General features: G+C 43.8%; 1 protein-coding gene across 1 annotated transcript in view; it reads left to right on the top strand.

Annotated features, from left to right (window-relative positions):
- Positions 1 to 17759, top strand: part of LOC118375080 (phosphofurin acidic cluster sorting protein 1-like) — a 55377-nt gene extending 37618 nt beyond the window's left edge. The window contains exons 9-24 of the mRNA XM_052459961.1: positions 1304 to 1464; positions 2681 to 2780; positions 4707 to 4790; positions 4879 to 5000; positions 5261 to 5408; positions 8129 to 8233; positions 8636 to 8742; positions 9162 to 9316; positions 9511 to 9621; positions 9755 to 9857; positions 9991 to 10033; positions 10589 to 10631; positions 10765 to 10906; positions 11624 to 11862; positions 12102 to 12221; positions 13136 to 17759. Coding sequence (XP_052315921.1) covers positions 1304 to 1464; positions 2681 to 2780; positions 4707 to 4790; positions 4879 to 5000; positions 5261 to 5408; positions 8129 to 8233; positions 8636 to 8742; positions 9162 to 9316; positions 9511 to 9621; positions 9755 to 9857; positions 9991 to 10033; positions 10589 to 10631; positions 10765 to 10906; positions 11624 to 11862; positions 12102 to 12221; positions 13136 to 13254 — 1902 coding nt within the window. The 3' untranslated portion in view covers positions 13255 to 17759. The remainder of the gene's footprint in view (positions 1 to 1303; positions 1465 to 2680; positions 2781 to 4706; positions 4791 to 4878; positions 5001 to 5260; positions 5409 to 8128; positions 8234 to 8635; positions 8743 to 9161; positions 9317 to 9510; positions 9622 to 9754; positions 9858 to 9990; positions 10034 to 10588; positions 10632 to 10764; positions 10907 to 11623; positions 11863 to 12101; positions 12222 to 13135) is intronic.
- Positions 17760 to 18009: the final 250 nt, after the last annotated feature.

Here is an 18009-nt window from a genome sequence, read left to right as displayed (position 1 = left end):
AACCAGCGTGCAGGAGTTTTTGTTGGTTATGTTGTCGTAGTTGTGTCTAGGGGGGCATATGGGGGAGGGAATGCTGTCACCTCCAGGTAGGTGTTTGTTCCCCTGTGTACTGAGGGTGTCAGGTTATTTACTGGCATTTTGGTTGCCGCAGACTAGTTTATTTGATCTAACCGTTATTTAACTATGCATGTCAGTTAAGAAGAAATTCTTATTTACAATGACGGCCTACCTTGGCCAAAACCTAACTCGGACGATGTTGGGACAATTGTGCGCCGGCCTATGGGAATCCCAATCACGGCCATTTGTGATGCAGCCTGGAATCAAACCAGGGTCTGTAGTGACACCTCTAGCAATGAGATGCAGTGCCTTAGACCGCTGTGCCACTCTGGAGCCCATGTCCTTGGGCCTGGAAATTGTGGATCTCCCCCTCTAGGATGGAGAAGCTGTCATCGTTAAGGTATGGCAGCACACAGGAGGATGTTTTTCTCTGTTGAGATAATTTCCTCTTGAATTTCTAGCCTAATGTAAAGTGTTCCTGTTTTGATTCATTTGAGTGAGTTAGTTTCTTATAGGATGACAATGTCTGTATTTCTGATTTTCTTTGGCGAAGTCCAGGTTCCTGCTCTTTAGGCCAAAGGCAAATTTCCTCAGGCCTTCGATTTTCAAGGATGAGATAGTGAAGCCTTTGTGTTCCATAAAGTGTCCAATGTTAGTCGTGTGGTTTGGCCTCAGACCAGTAAGTGTGAGCAGAGCCTGCTGATCATCTGGTACATGCCATTGGCTTGAGCTTGTGTAAGAGTCGGGGGCTGGGCCTGTTCGCCTGCTCACGGCCTGTGCGTATGTGTGACTTTCGTGTTGAGGCCCTCTTTGCGGGAGTGGGGGGCATGGGGTGGGCAGAGGAGGGGCATAGGTCGGATCTGAGGGGGACTATATGGTGTGTGTGTGTGTGTGTGTGTGTGTCTAATCAACTGGGATACAAAAACATTCTTCACTCAAACTCCCGACTTTTTACTTTCTGTCTTACACCCCCCCGCTCTGTTTCACTTCTCCTAACACCCTGTTTTGTGCAAGTTGCAGACATTAGAATTGCAATTTGATGGTGTTTCTCTACACACAAGTATGTGTGAGAGAGAGACAGAGAGATGGATGTGGTAATACAACTGGAGCTCTTATTTTTTTTTATTTTTGTTTCCTTTTCAATGCCTGTGCGTTATAAGACTGTGCCTCTGTCTGTGTTTTTGGTATGAGTGAGCTATGCTTCTGTACCCGTGTAATATGTTGACCTGTCTGTGTCTGTGTGTAGGTGGGTTTTGGTCTGGAGCATGTCTCTAGTGAACAGATCCAGGAAGTGGAGGAGGATTTAGATGAGCTCTATGACAGTCTGGAGATGTACAACCCCTCTGACAGTGGCCCTGAGATGGAAGAGACGGACAGCATCCTCAGCACACCCAAACCTAAACTCAGGTGTGTGTGTGTGTGTGTGTGTGTGTGCACCTAACCCAATCATGCTTTGGCCTTTACGTACAGTGCATTCGGTAAGTATTCAGAGCCCTTGACTTTTTTCACATTTTGTTAGGTTACAAAATTGATTCTAAAATGGATAAAAAAATATATTTTAAAATCCTGACTTTTTATAAATTTCTAAATACATTTTTATTTTATTTTTTACCCATCAATTTCGTGTTATCCAATTGGTCTTGTCTCATTGCTGCAATTACCATACATACTTTGGAGAGGTGAAGGTCAAGTCCTCCGAAACACAACCCAACCAAGCCGCACTGCTTCTTGACACAATGCCCGCTTAACCTGGAAGCCAGCCGCACCAATGTGTCGGAGGAAACACCGTACACCTGGCGACCGTGTCAGTGTGCATTAGGCCCGGCCCGCCACAGGAGTCGCTAGAGCGCGATGGGACAAGAACATCCCTACCGGCCTAACCCGGACGACGCTGGGCCAATTGTGCGCCACCCCATTGGTCTCCCGGTCGCGGCCAACTTCGACAGAGCCTGGATCTCTAATGGCACAGCATGCAACTGCGATGAAGTGCCTTAATCCACTGAGCCACTCGGGAGTCTCTCTCAATCATTCGCAATCTACACACAATACCCCATAATGAAAAAGCAAAAAAAATAATTTTAGCAAATGTATTCAACATTTTTAAACAGAAATACCTTATTTACATAAGTATTCAGACCCTTTGCTATGGGACTCGAAGTTGTTTCTACAACTTGATTGGAGTTCACCTGTGGTAAATTCAATTGATTGGACATGATTTGGAAAGGCACACACCTGTCTATATAAGATCCCACAGTTGACAGTGCATGTCTGAGTAAAAACTAAGCCATGAGGTCGAAGGAATTGTCCGTAGAGCTCCGAGACAGGATCGTGTCAAGGCACAGATCTGGGTAAGGGTACCAAAAAAAAATGCCTGCAGCATTGAATACTTTCCGAATGCACTGCATATTTTTATTTTGCGACGTTATGAACATCGCGAGCAACAACAGAATAAAACACATTTTTAACACATACAACAGGAAAAGAGAAGAATATCTTCTTTCTAATGATGAACTTTATTACTCAACTAATACTGATCATCACTATGAACACACCGCTCCATGTATGTTACAGTCGGTGCTAACCGTGTGTGTGTGTGTGTGTGTGTGTGTGTGTGTCCATCCAGGCCGTTCTTTGAGGGAATGTCCCAGTCCAGCTCTCAGACGGAAATCACCAGCCTGAACAGCAGAGGAGGGAGCCTGGGACGAGACGCCTGCTTCAGCCCTGTGAGTAATGGAGGAAGGGGGGGGAGGATAAGTAATGCATTAAAGGATGGAGGGGGGGGGGTCAAATCTATTTTTATTGGTCACATACACATGGTTAGCAGATCTTATTGCGAGTGTAGTGAAAAATGCTTGTGTTTCTAGTCCCGACAGTGCAGCAATATCAACAAGTAATCTAACAATTCCACAACTACCTAATGCACACACATCTAGGTAAAAGGATGGAATAAGAATATGTACATATAAATATATGGATGAGCAATGACCGAGCGGCATAGGCAAGACTCAATAGATGGTATAAAATACAGTATATACAAATGGGATGAGTAATGCAAGATGTGTAAACATTATTAAAGTGGCATTAATAAAGTGACTAGTGGCCAATGATTTCAAGTCTGTGTGTAGGCAGCAGCCTCTGTGTTAATGATGGCTGTTTAACCTCTCTGGGATCGTTCGGGACGCGTCCCACCTCGCCAACAGCCAGTGAAATTGCAGGCCGCCAAATTCAAAACAGAAATCTCATAATTAAAATTCCTCAACCATACAAGTATTTTACACCATCTTAAAGATACACTTTTCCTTAATCGAACCACAGTGTCCGATTTCAAAAAAGGCTTTTCGGCGAAAGCAGAACATATCATTATGTTAGGTCAACAACTAGTCACAGAAAGATTTCAGCCATTTTCCAACTGAAGAGAGCCACATCAAATAACAGAAATACTCATCATAAACTGATGAAAGATGCATGTTTTACATAGAATTAAAGACAAACTTGTTCTTAATGCAACCGCTGTGTCATATTTCAAAAAAGCTTTACGGCAAAAGCACAATATTCAATCATCTGAGAACAGAGTTCAACCACAAAACAAGCCATACAGTTACCCGCCAAATTGTGGAGTCCACAAAAGTCATAAATAGCATTATCAATCTTCACTTACCTTTGCTGATCTTCGTCGGGAATGCACTCCCAGGACTCCCACTTTCACAAGAAATGTTTGTTTTTTTCGATTACGTCCATATTTATGTTCAAATGTTTAGTTCACTATTCCAAAGGCACAATGCTCGAGCGCAAAATCCAGACGAAAAGTCAAAAGGAGTTCCATTACAGTTTGTAGAAACATATCAAACGATGTTTACAATCAATCCTTAGGGTCTTTTTATAATAATTCTTCAATAATATTCCAACCGGACAATAGCGTATTCATTACAGAGGAAAAAGAAGGAACCCGCGTGACCGCGCAGTAAACAACTGATTGGCCACAGCCTGGTCCACTTGTTGAAACAGCCCTCCTTTGACCTCCTTCCACAATAGAAGCCTCAAACAACTTTCTAAAGACTGTTGACATCTGCTGGAAGCCTTGGGGAGTGCAATCTGGCCCCATAGACACAGCATATTGGATAGGCAATCACTTAAATGAAACTACAAACCTCAGATTTCCCACTTCCTGGTTGGATTTGTATCAGGTTTTCGCCTGCCATATGAGTTCTGTTATACTCACAGACATCATTCAAACAGTTTTCTATCCAATACTACTAATAATATGCATATATTAGCATCTGGGACAGAGTAGCAGGCAGTTTACTCTGGGCACCTTATTCATCCAAGCTACTCAATACTGCCCCCCTGTCACCAAGAAGTTAACAGTCTGGTGGCCTTGAGATAGAATCAATTTTTCAGTCTCTCGGTCCCGGAAGAATCTTGTGAGAAGGGGCTTAAACAGAAAGGAGACAACAAGAGAGGAATGTTCGAGGGAAAAAAAGAGGGCGAAGGTGAAGGATTGATATTCACACCAGGTGAAGTGTAGCCCGCGTTCATCCGGCCGGTTCTTGCGAGTTTCACGGCGCAGCGGTCATCCCGTGATCATCAGTCTGCTAATACGTGGCTCGGTGAGATGTGTGGTAGTGACTGTATTTCCCGCATGTCTCCAGCAGGGGGAGCAGCGGCCTGTGGAGATGAAACACTCTCGCAGTCGCAACCTGGAGGTGGAGACCCTCTCTGAGACGGACACGCTGGTGAGACGCGCTAACAGGCTCTGTGTGCTGTGTAAGAGGTAGCGATCCATTCTGAGCTCAAGCTAATCTGTGCGCGTTCTGTGTGCAGGAGTTGACGGATCAGGAGATGTTTCCGGAGGGCCCCTGTATTACGGTGTCAGGGGCTGAGAAACCCCGTACGCCACTGAAGAGCAGCAAGAGTGGAGGAGGACAGACCATGCCCTCCCCCAGGTAACTACAAACACACACACACACAGACTATTGCCATAGTGACTCCAACAAAATGACACATGCCTGATACCAAACCAACCTCCCAGGTGCCTTTGCAGATGTGCATATTTTCCTCAGAAAGGTAGAATTGTTCCAATCATTCATCCCCAGAGGAAAGGGTTTGGGGTCAGTTTGGAGTTTTAACACAGACGCGTAATACCCTCCACACTGGTTGAACTGGGGATCGGTCTCCTTTAAAGGTGTATGTGTGTGTTTCACAGGCCGGATGGCAGGGGCCCCACCCCCAAACAGAAGAGACAGAGTAGTACTCCTATGAAAGAGAGACAGCTGTCTAAACCAATCAGTGAAGGGGGAAGGACCAACAGCTCCGACAGCGAGAGATCCCCCGAACTGGGACACAGCTCACAGGTAGCTCATGTGTACACACACACACACACACACACACACACACACACACCCACACACACATTCTTAAAACTACTGTGAGCGCCAAAAGTATTGGGACAGTGATACATTTAGTTGTTGTTTTGGCTCTATACTCCAGCACTTTGGATGATTTTTAAGTTCTACAATGACTGAGGTTATAGTACAGACTGACAACTTTAATTTGAGGATATTTTCATCCCTGGTGAACCGTTTAGAAATCAACACACTTTTTGTACATTCCCATATTCATAGCATGCAACGACTACATCAAGCTTGCGTCAAGTGACTACAAATTTGTTTGATGCGTTTGCTGTTTGTTTTGGTTGTGTTTCAGACTATTTTATGCCCCAGTGGAAATTAACGGTAAATAATGTACTGTGTCATTTTGGAGTCACTTTTATTGTAAATAAGAATAGAATATGTTTCTAAACACTTCTACATGAATGTGGATGGTACTATGATTACGAATAGTCCTGAATGAGTCGTGAATAATGATGAGTGAGGTAGTTACAGAGGCATAAATATCATAACCCCAAGACACGCTACCCTCTCACCATTACACACACACACACACACACACACACACACACACACACACACACACACACACACACACACACACACACACACACACACACACACTTAAAAAATATATATATATATAGCAGGGGGTCCTATAGTTCCAGTTGTCACATCTCATCCATCCATGGATGGGAGACCAGATGCTGCTGGAAGTGGTGTTGGAGGGCCAGTAGGAAGCACCCCTTCCTCTGGTCAACAAATATATATACATCTATATATTTATATTTTTATATATATTTATATTTATATTTCGGATGGGAAGTTAAACAGGTGTCCTGACTCTCTGGTCACTTATCGTAAGAGTAGAGGGTGTTAACCCCGGTGTCCTGACTCTCTGGTCACTTATCGTAAGAGTAGAGGGTGTTAACCCCGGTGTCCTGACTCTCTGGTCACTTATCGTAAGAGTAGAGGGTGTTAACCCCGGTGTCCTGACTCTCTGGTCACTTATCGTAAGAGTAGAGGGTGTTAACCCCGGTGTCCTGACTCTCTGGTCACTTATCGTAAGAGTAGAGGGTGTTAACCCCGGTGTCCTGACTCTCTGGTCACTTATCGTAAGAGTAGAGGGTGTTAACCCCTGTGTCCTGACTCTCTGGTCACTTATCGTAAGAGTAGAGGGTGTTAACCCCGGTGTCCTGACTCTGGTCCCTAATCGTAAGAGTAGAGGGTGTTAACCCCGGTGTCCTGACTCTGGTCCCTAATCGTAAGAGTAGAGGGTGTTAACCCCGGTGTCCTGACTCTCTGGTCACTTATCGTAAGAGTAGAGGGTGTTAACCCCGGTGTCCTGACTCTCTGGTCACTTATCGTAAGAGTAGAGGGTGTTAACCCCGGTGTCCTGACTCTCTGGTCACTTATCGTAAGAGTAGAGGGTGTTAACCCCGGTGTCCTGACTCTCTGGTCACTTATCGTAAGAGTAGAGGGTGTTAACCCCGGTGTCCTGACTCTCTGGTCACTTATCGTAAGAGTAGAGGGTGTTAACCCCGGTGTCCTGACTCTCTGGTCACTTATCGTAAGAGTAGAGTGTGTTAACCCCGGTGTCCTGACTCTCTGGTCACTTATCGTAAGAGTAGAGTGTGTTAACCCCGGTGTCCTGACTCTCTGGTCACTTATCGTAAGAGTAGAGTGTGTTAACCCCGGTGTCCTGACTCTCTGGTCACTTATCGTAAGAGTAGAGTGTGTTAACCCCGGTGTCCTGACTCTCTGGTCACTTATCGTAAGAGTAGAGGGTGTTAACCCCGGTGTCCTGACTCTCTGGTCACTTATCGTAAGAGTAGAGTGTGTTAACCCCGGTGTCCTGACTCTCTGGTCACTTATCGTAAGAGTAGAGGGTGTTAACCCCGGTGTCCTGACTCTCTGGTCACTTATCGTAAGAGTAGAGTGTGTTAACCCCGGTGTCCTGACTCTCTGGTCACTTATCGTAAGAGTAGAGTGTGTTAACCCCGGTGTCCTGACTCTCTGGTCACTTATCGTAAGAGTAGAGGGTGTTAACCCCGGTGTCCTGACTCTCTGGTCACTTATCGTAAGAGTAGAGGGTGTTAACCCCGGTGTCCTGACTCTCTGGTCACTTATCGTAAGAGTAGAGGGTGTTAACCCCGGTGTCCTGACTCTCTGGTCACTTATCGTAAGAGTAGAGGGTGTTAACCCCGGTGTCCTGACTCTCTGGTCACTTATCGTAAGAGTAGAGGGTGTTAACCCCGGTGTCCTGACTCTCTGGTCACTTATCGTAAGAGTAGAGGGTGTTAACCCCGGTGTCCTGGCTAAATTCCCAAGCTGTCCCTCATACCATCACGACCACCTCATCATCCCCGGTTTACAATTGGCTCATTCATCCCTCCTCCTCTCCCCTGTAACTATTCCCCAGGTCGTCGCTGTAAACGAGAATGTCAACAGTACACTTACCTGGTTTAAAAAAAAAAAACACACACAAAAACAAGCTTAAGGAGAGCAGAGTATATGCCAAGAAAGAAACGTTGTCTCTCTCCATTCCTCTCCTCCCCCTACTCCCTTCTTGTCTAAATAAAGAACAGGAATGTACCCATGATGACGAGACTAAGAATGAATGATGTATGTGTTGTTGAGTCATCTAAAAAAGAAAACCTGCTCCACTTTGTGTGTGTGTGTAGGTTCTGAGGAAGGCGGTGTATGATCAGCTGAACCAGATCCTTCTGTCTGACGCGGCTCTGCCTGAGAGTCTCATCCTGGTCAATGGCACCGACTGGCAGGGCCAGGTAAGAACCGTGTGTGCTAGTGGTGTTAATAACCCATCCGTAACAGCCTGACCATATGTGAAAATCGGAGGCCAACTCTCCATTTCGCAGCTTTTCTCTTATTGAATTCAACTTCGACATTGTCCTTTTTTTCCTCTGCGGATCGGCACTAACTTTTTTTGCCCGTTCCCAAAAGCATTTGGCGATTTGACCGTCTAGGCTATTTGGTGGGTACAGTTAGGCCCTTAGTCACTAATACCAGATAACCTAAAATAATGAAAGAAAAACAAATGTAGCCTATAGATTAATGGGTTATGAGTCCTCCCGCGCATCACTGGTGTGTGTGTGTGTGTGTGTGTGTGTTGTATCAGGACAAACCTGTATGTTGCTGCAGTTCTTTAAGTGTGTGTGTGTGTGTTCCAGTACGTGGGAGAGCAGCTGCAGGTACAGAGGCACCCGGTGGTGTGTACGTGTTCAGGAGCTGAGATCCAGGCGGTGCTGTCTGCTGTCCTCACACGCATCCAGAAGTTGTAAGTCTAACACTTTATATGCATGCGTACGAGCACACACACACACACAGTTGTGAGTCTGTTGGTCTAACACATTATCTATGCTCTATTAATCTCACTGTCTATGAAATATTTAGACTGCCAAACTCAGTCTCTCTCAGCTCCTCTCCTCTCTCTCTCTCATTTTCTTTATTTTTTAAGTGAAGTATTTCAAATGTCATGGTGTATCCTCGTATGTCACAAGGATAGTCAAATTACATTTTATAGCAAAGCTTTTTCATTGTCAAAGTAGGCCTAAAAAAAAATACTCAAGTGGTCGAATGCTAGCATCCATTCGAATACCTGGATATTCGATTAACCGTGCTCATCGCTACTTGGTGGGTTATGTGATTATCTTTACGCCCCCCCATCTCTCTCTTCCTCTCTACTTTCCTCTGTAGTTGTAACTGTAACTCGTCCATGCCCAGGCCGGTCAAGGTGGCAGTGGTGGGTAGTCAGAGCTACCTTGGTGCCGTCCTGCAGTTCTTTGTCACACAGTTGGCAAGCAAGACCTCTGATTGGCTCAACCACCTGAGGTTCCTGGTGGTGCCCCTGGGTGAGACAAACAACATGGGCGCCTTCTGTCCGTATCCATGGTGACGGGCGTAGTGAATGGTTGACAATGGAAAAGAGTTGTTGTTGTCAGGCTGATCACGTACACTAAAAGATCATCTCTCCGTCTTTCTCTCGCTCGCTCTCTCTCTCTCTCTCTCTCTCTCTCTCTCGCTCTCTCTCGCTATGGTCTTATAGGCTCTCATCCTGTTGCTAAGCACCTGGGTGCCATAGACAACCGTTACAGCTCTGCGTTCTTAGACGGGGCGTGGAGAGACATGTTCAGCCGCTCTGAACCCCCACAGACAGGTACACACACACACACACACACACACACACACACACACACACACACACACACACTGGATCTGGATACATAAAGTTAGCACTCTAGAGGCTGACCAATGACCTCTAATCTTTGATCTGTGTTCCTGTGCTGCAGACCTGTTGGACGTGGCCGGTAGGATCTCTCAGTACGTCAGTGGCGCCACCGTCACACACCAGCTGCCCATCGCTGAGGCCATGCTTACCTGCAAACACAGGACGTGAGTGGACGCGCTCGCACACACAAACTGTCAGGGTGTAACGCATACCTTAACCCGGAGCAATAACTACAAGATGGTATTCAATTTAAAAACCCATGTAACTGGTCATAACTCATGATTTGTCTCTGTTCAGGCACGATGAAGATTCCTACCAGAAGTTCATTCCTTTTATTGGGGTACGTATATAGTAAGCCAGGTCTCTCTGTAGACTCTTCCATAGATCTACCATTGAAAATCTGTATATAGCCCATCCTTCTACCTCATCCCCATACTCTATTTATTTATTTAGCTCCTTTTGCACCACAGTATCTCTACTTGCACATCCATCTTTTGCACATCTACCATTCCAGTGTTTAATTGCCATATTATAATTACTTCGCAACCATGGCCTATTTATTGCCTTATTAACTCTCTTATTTGACCTAATTTGCACTCACTGTATATATATATTTTTTCACATTTTTTTCTACTATATTATTGACTGTATGTTTTGTTAATTCCATGTGTAACTCTGTTGTTGTATGTGTCGAACTGCTATGCTTTATCTTGGCCAGGTCGCAGTTGCAAATGAGAACTTTTTCTCAACTAGCTTACCTGGTTAAATAAAGGTGAAATAAAATGTAAAATGAAGATCTAGTTTGGATAGTAACTCTTCAGCTGATTTTAGGGTGTTTGGAATACGAGGTATTTGTCCTGATGTTGTAGTAACAGGATGTTGTCATGTGTTCCAGTTGGTCAAGGTTGGTCTGATTGAGCCAGACACTTCCTCTACAGGTAGGTGGTTTAAAAACCAATGAAGAAGTGCACTCTTACTGCTATATTTCCATCATCCAGGCCTATTTACTTGATAATATTACAAATAGTGACATTAATCTCACCTCCATCCCTTGCCCATGCGGTCGCCTAGGAGACACAGAAGAGGGCGTGGCAGGGAGCTTGGCTGTTCCCTCTACGTCCCCTCCCTCCCACGGCTCTCCCACCGGGCTGATCAAAGAGGCTGCCACTCCCCCCTCCTCTCCGTCTATGAGCAGTGTTCTCTCAATACAGGGGTAAGTCTGCACCCAACCCCCCCTAGCTTGGGGTATAGTCTTTTGTGCTGTTATTTCTTATTATGAGGTGCTGGGCAATTCCAGTTCTCAGGAGCTGCTACGTTTCCTCTCTTTCCGAGTAATCATGAGTGGATCAATTAAGTGCCAGAGAGTGTCTGCATACCTTTTCATGTCTAAATCAGTCCCTGAATGGAACGAGAACCAATAAACCGACTCGCTGTGTCCCCCCCTCCCCTTGATCTGACAGAGTTGCCTGCCGCTGTTTGAGTGAAAGAAAGGAAAGGGGAAAAGAGAGGGAGGAAGGGAGTGCGGGGGGAATATTACCAGCACACTGCTTCTCCTCAGGTCAGCCATCTCGGGTTCATTATGTCCCCTTCATGTCTGCCCTGGTGAAACTCTAGAGCAGTGATCCTCTCTGTCCGTCTAAAAATAACCACAGTTGCATCAGCAGCTTCTAGCGTTATAGCCCATCATTGTTTTGGGGTTTGGTGCTGTAACAGACTCTCTTGTCCTCTCTATAGCCAAACTCCGGGTTGATGCACCGCATGCAATGCCGGGCCCTTGAATCCATAACCCTCTCTGTCGCTGAATACCTCCTCCCTACACCTCACAAATGAACAAAGCTTTTTCTACTTTGTTAGCACAGAACCTCCATAACTTTATCTTTCCTGTATTGTATCCTAACCTGTCCTCGTGACCCTCCTCTTCCTGTCCCAGGAGCCCCAGTATGTCCCAAGGTGTGGACGCCATTGGGTTGCAGGTGGACTACTGGCTGGCGTCGCTGGCGGAGAAACGCCGAGAGGGCGAACGGCGCGACACAGGCTGTAAGAACACCCTGAAGAGTGCCTTCAGATCCCTGCAGGTCAGCAGGCTACCAGGAGGGGGCAGCAGTGAGACACAGGCCCAGGTCAGCACCATGGCCATGACCGTGGTCACCAAGGAGAAGAACAAGAAGGGTAAAGAGTTTTAGAATAACACTTTTCTATGGCACAATCAAAGTAATTCAGTGTTTAAAAAAAAAAAAAAACAGTTTTTAATGCTGAATGATCAGTGGAATAGATGCATTCCATCTAGTTGGTGTTCTTCAGTCTTTCTTCCTACAGTATGTGATGTGACTGTTATAGTCTTCCTGGTTGTATAGTTCTAGAAATCTTATTGCATTTATAATGAAGGTTGACTTTCTCTGTGTCTGCAGTTCCCACCATATTCCTGGGTAAGAAGCCGAAGGAGAAGGATGTCGACTCTAAGAGCCAGGTCATTGAGGGTATCAGCAGACTCATCTGTTCTGCCAAGCAGCATCAAACCATCCTGAAAGGTACAGGAACATGAGACGAGGAAGGAGGGAGGGAGGGAGGGAGGGCGGGCGGGGAAGAAGTATAACCAGTGAAATTGGAGAGAAGGCTCTGAGAAGAGGGGGAGAGAGAGAGAGGTGAAATTATAGTGCTTCTCTAGATGCACAATCTTTAGAAAGAGTCGACCCATCAGTAAAGATGAGGTGTAAGAGAAGGCAGGGGAAATGATTTATTGGGGATGTTGGAGGAAAGAGAAAATTAAGGAAGGGTTGTGTTAACGGACCTCTAAGACTGTGCCCGAAATGGCACCCTATTCCTAACACTGGGCCAATAGGGCTCTGGTCAAAAATGGTGCACTACTGTATATAGGGAATAGTGAGCCATTTGAAACGCAGCCCGCATACTAGGTTCAAAAACTTGCTTGAAAAACTAGATAAAAAAACTGCAATTTTACTGTTTGTCCCTCTTGAGACGTCGTATCAACATTGTAGCCTGTATGCACTTCCTCAAAGTAGTCAGAATTATTCAAAGATGTATCAAGAAATCTGTAATTCATTTGGACATTTTTGCTGAGGGAAGTCTTTGTCTCGCAATTTTACATCTAACTAAGATGTTTGGTGCAGTATTTCTCAAGTGAAAAAATATGCATGAAAACTCGTTGTCTCTCATTGAATGACAACAAACACTTAATTGAAGAATCCTGTCCATAGTTCCCACTCCTACTAGGAGTAGTACTGTTGACCAATCACAGACGAAGGGGCGTAGACTTGTGCTACCGAACTACAACTTGCCTCAAGAAAAAAAAATGTAATATCCGCAAATGTTCTGAAATGCGCAAACTGTTTCTACTGGGAAGCGTGCGACAGGCTTAAGTGTTCCCTGTCTGAACAATAGTCATACTTAACCAGTATCTGTGTGTCTCCTGTGTGTGTCTCAGTGTCCATAGACGGAGTGGAGTGGAATGACGTCAAGTTCTTCCAGCTGGCTGCCCAGTGGCCCACCCATGTCAAGTATCTCCCTGTTGGACTGTTTGGTTACAACAAACCCCCCTCCTAGGGTCCACCCTGTACCCCTCGCCCAATCCCGTCCCACCTACGCACACAGACCCCCGCCTCTCGGAACGCCGTGGCGACTAATATCGGTCAATTACAATGAAGGGTTGAGGGGCCGAATGTATTTGCTATGTTTTGTCTTGTTTCTCTATAGTAGGGAGGGAGAGATGGGTCGGATATGGGGCGCAACGCTACTAGTCACTTTAATGAATTTAAATGCCCCTCTGTCTAGCGTGTGTGTATGACGAGCCCTGACCCTTGACCCCTGACATTTGACCCTTTAACCCTTAACCTTTAAAACCCTGACCGGGTAGTTCTCTTATCACCTTGAACCTGCCCGGTGTCATCAAAGGCCAACCTGCATGCTGTACTACTACACCACCACGTGCCAGGACATGTTATAACAGCAATGCCACAGTTATTATAGGGTATGGAGGGGAACTTGGGATCCAAACATACTGTGCATGAAATGGAATGAACAACAGACGACACCTACAGTAGCAATGCTTTTTCTGCTCCCTAATTACATGAAAATGCTTTTTTTTCTCTCACCAATGATGTACAGTAAGTTGACATGTTATGCATACGAAGAGCAGAAAATATAAGAGAACTCTCTAGTTTTTTTGTAACGACATTTGAACTCCCTGTGTACGGCGAGGGCGCCGACTTAAGAGCTCACTGTTTGCCCCAACTTTACTGAGAAGAGGCAACATTTCTGCTGTCTGCAAGGCTTGTCCCTTTATCAACCTCAGTTGTTGTTGTCAGCGTTGCTCTCTTGATCCACCCTCCACTGTATAGTCCTCCTTCCGCTTGTGGACGTACAGTATATCACCTGTGTGGGGCTGTTGCATGCTGGGATTTGTAGGCTGAGGCTCGTGCTGAGGTTAAATTGGGGGACATAATCTTCATTTTTTGCGACGCACTTCTAGTAACTATAGTAGTATCTTACTCCAAAGCACAATGTCGCACGCTACTAGTGACTTTTTATCCCTGTCTTTACCTGTCAAGGATTGCAAAATTCCGGTAACTTTCCCCAAATTACCAAGTTTTCCAGAAATCCTAGTTGGGAAGGTTTCTGGAATTAGGAGGGAATAAGTAGTAAATCCGGAATCTCCTGATCTGGATTTCTGGAGAACATGCATTTTCCAGCCCTGCCTGTGCTAGACGGGCAGCGTTCACGCCACTGAAATGGTGGTGTGTTGTGTCTAGGGTGTTGTGAGGTGTCCAGTGACAGGTGTGTTATTATGTAATGTGGTAAAATGAAAAACAATATTGAAATATCTATGAAACCCAATTTTTCTAAGTAACCCACGCGACACAGTATGATTGTTTTGTGTGTGTGTGGCCACGTGTTTGTGTCGAGATGTGGTCAATATCGCTTTATGAGTTCTGTAGGCTGCCGGTATCAGCGGCCAGACGTTTGCCTTGTAGACTGACACAAAGATGGGTGACACCAAATTACCTTTTTAAGAGCTACTAAACAGCTCTGGTGCTTTTTAAGAAAAACTGCAGACCAATCATTTGTATCCAAAGAATTTGACTGAAATAATTGATTTTCAATTTAGTAGCAAAGTCTATGGTCTAATAATGTACCTGCAAAGTACATTCAAATGAGTATATTTTGAATGAAATGGCAATGTGTTGTAAGCAAAACACTAGTTCTCTTGCTGTCTAAAACGAAAGCTAACGAGTGTTGAGTAGCTTAGCCTTGTGTCACCTACAAAGTAACCTTCCCCATCTGTGCGGAGTGAAGAATTGTGACAAATATCAAGTATTACAATGCCAATGTCTCGATTTTTGCTGTTATTATGATTTTCGGGGGTAACTTAGAGGTAGGTTTTTCAGCTTAGGTGTAACCGTGTTAAAAATTGTGACGTCAACACCTTGTGTAACTAAAATCTGGCCCTGTTGTCTTTTTTTTTTTTTGGGGGGGGTAGTACAAAGTAAGGTTTTTGCACCAAGGGCTTCAAACTGATTGAGAGCATAAGTACACAGCTAGGCATGTTCCACAAATCAGTCTGAATGATAGTATGTACAGATCTCAGACAACAAGGATGTATTTCCAGAAATCATTAGAGGTATCATCTGAACTTAATTTGAATGTGCAGATAATATTCATCATTAGTTTCTATTATCTCTTCTCGGTCTTGTCGACAAAAGCTTTATCGTTTAGTAAACATACATTTTGGAGTTTTTAACACCATTTTACCAGTCCAGAATAGGGTTGCAAAGGGAGGATATATTACTGGAAACTTTGTAAGTTTGCCAGTAAACTACCACCATTTTTGTAACTTTCAAGGATTTTATGTAATTTATCACATCTATTGGCCATTTTGGGTACTTCAGATTATCACAGATGTCTTTCATTATCTGTGGCCTAATCACCTATATAAAATATAATATAATCAAATAAGATTTTAAAATTTTAAAAATGCAATGACAAAGCTGTAAAACGTATTAATAATCAACTTAGTGAATACCATTGGTGATTAATATGAGGGTTTCAGCATGACATGTCAACCATAACATTTTTTTTACACACTTATTTATTTTACTATGTCAATATGCCTTTGTTGTAAATGTGATGGCAGTTGTGAAAAAAGTCAATAGTTGGAAGAGTTGCAGAGTTAATTAAGAATAATGCCATTGTTGATTAGATCCTTTTTAAAATTAATTTGGCTATTTTCTCTTGATCAGAGGGTGTATCCACTAGGAACTAATGGATATTATGGACACAGATATGACAAATTAATACTATACATGATTTTATTTTTTACATTTACTCAAGTTTAAATGACAAGTTACCATCGAATGCTATAGATTCCGGCAACTTTTGTAAATTACTGGTAGCTTTACCTTAGTCCATAACCACCTGTTATTTCACGAGAACATTTTTGTTTTATTATAGAAGAAAACACACCATAATAATCTCTCTCAACTCCATAGTCAGTTGACCTTGTAACCTCTGTGTGCTTGAGTACTTTGTGCAACTTCCCTGTGAGTATCAAAGAGAGATACGGCAAAGGCAGTGGTCCTCTTGAAATCAGACCATTTTAAACCCTGCTTCTCATAGCAAGTGTCACTGCCCACCAGTCAAGGGCTAGACCCAGACCAATGCCTTGATGTGGACTTGGACTCTTAATGCATATTTTAACTGAGACTGTATCCTACTGTATGAATGTTATGTACAACAGGGTTTTCTCTATGGGAGAGACGTTTTTGCTTGAGGATAGTGAACCCTACCTGTATCTACGCTACTCCCTAACCACAGATCTAGGATCAGATTACAATTACCCCCCTAGTTCTAACCATAACCATTAGGGGGATTAAAAGATATCGGACCCCGTGTCAGTGGTTAGGGGAGACTTCTACCGTCTCTGAGCAGAACAAAGAGGTCCAATTTCTCTATGCCTTGCAGCGTGTTATTAGTGTAATAAGGAGTGTAAGATAGAATCATCTATTTGAACTCCCGTCTCTTCATAGGGGGATCATAAGAATTCACTGAATGGGACAAAGAAATCACTGCCAAGATGTCAAATGTTACATTGATATAACACCAAGCTGAAGCGGGGGGTGATGTAGATATAGGTGTTAAATGTTTTTGGTGATAAAACTTTGTTCCAAAGTAATCATTTTAATGTTGGAAACATTATTTTTTTTCCCCACTATACATTCCAATGTTTACTCCTCTCTCTCCTCTCCCCCTGTTTTCCAGTTCAGTCCCTTCTGTCACCTGTTGTACCATTTAACATTTTTTGTTGTTTTTTCTACCTTCTCGAGGCCTATTTGTCCTGTGTGGCTGTCTCTCAAACTTGTACCTGTGTCTCTACCTGTATTGACCTGTAGTTACTCTTATGTCCATGACTAACGTATAGGGACAGCGGTTTTTGCTGACCATGTGACCCGACCAGGAACAATCCTGAGCCTTAGTTATAGTCTTTTGAGTACAGGGCTCAGACTGTCTCCCGAAACGGGTCATATGGTCCTGAAACACTTCTGTCCTGGAGGGGAAGAACAGTATGATCTATTAATATGAATAAATCAATTTTAGCGGGATCAATACTGTCCTTCCTCTCTGCTAATCATCACAATGTGTTTCAGAACAAATGGAGTGAGAGATCTAGAACAAAAAGCTATCTAGAGTCTCTGGCAGGATTCCACAAGCTTTGCTTCTAATAAAGCCCATTTTGAAAGGATCCCTGCTTGTAACATGGCACCATATCACAGAAGAGAATCTGTTTTTGCATAACACTGCTTAGACTACACTTATGCTTGGTTGTAGTTTGAGGGGAGGATTCTAACGCTTGTGCATTTGGAGAGTGATTTTGCACATGCCATTGTTTCTTCAGCAGCTTTTTTGCCTTTTGTCTATAAACAGTAATAATGCTTGTACATATCACAACAGTACTTCTGTATTGTATCTTAGTCCTTGTTTTTTTTTTTTGAAATGTTTTGTAGTACTTTTTCATGATTATGTTGTCAATTAAACTGATGTGGGATGGAAAAGTGGATCTGTTTTTTCTTTATTTTGTAAATACACCTGAGTTGTGTGTGCGTTCTGGTGCTTTTTCAGTTATTCGTTTGAATGGAAGCTAGGAATTAATGTAGCTTATTAAAGTTAAAATTAAGTTAATTTAGGCTTCTCTAGACGAGTTATTATAATACACAGGTCTACATTAGAATGGAGGAAAAAAAAACGTATTGTAAATGCTTATGGTGATTAGCCACAGGAAATATCCACAAGCCTACAAATAAACGT

Source organism: Oncorhynchus keta, chromosome 13 (genome assembly GCF_023373465.1).
Source record: "Oncorhynchus keta strain PuntledgeMale-10-30-2019 chromosome 13, Oket_V2, whole genome shotgun sequence".
NCBI classification, from domain to species: domain Eukaryota; kingdom Metazoa; phylum Chordata; class Actinopteri; order Salmoniformes; family Salmonidae; genus Oncorhynchus; species Oncorhynchus keta.
Note: the sequence above shows the minus strand (reverse complement) of the source record. Positions and strands in the feature narration are given on the sequence as shown.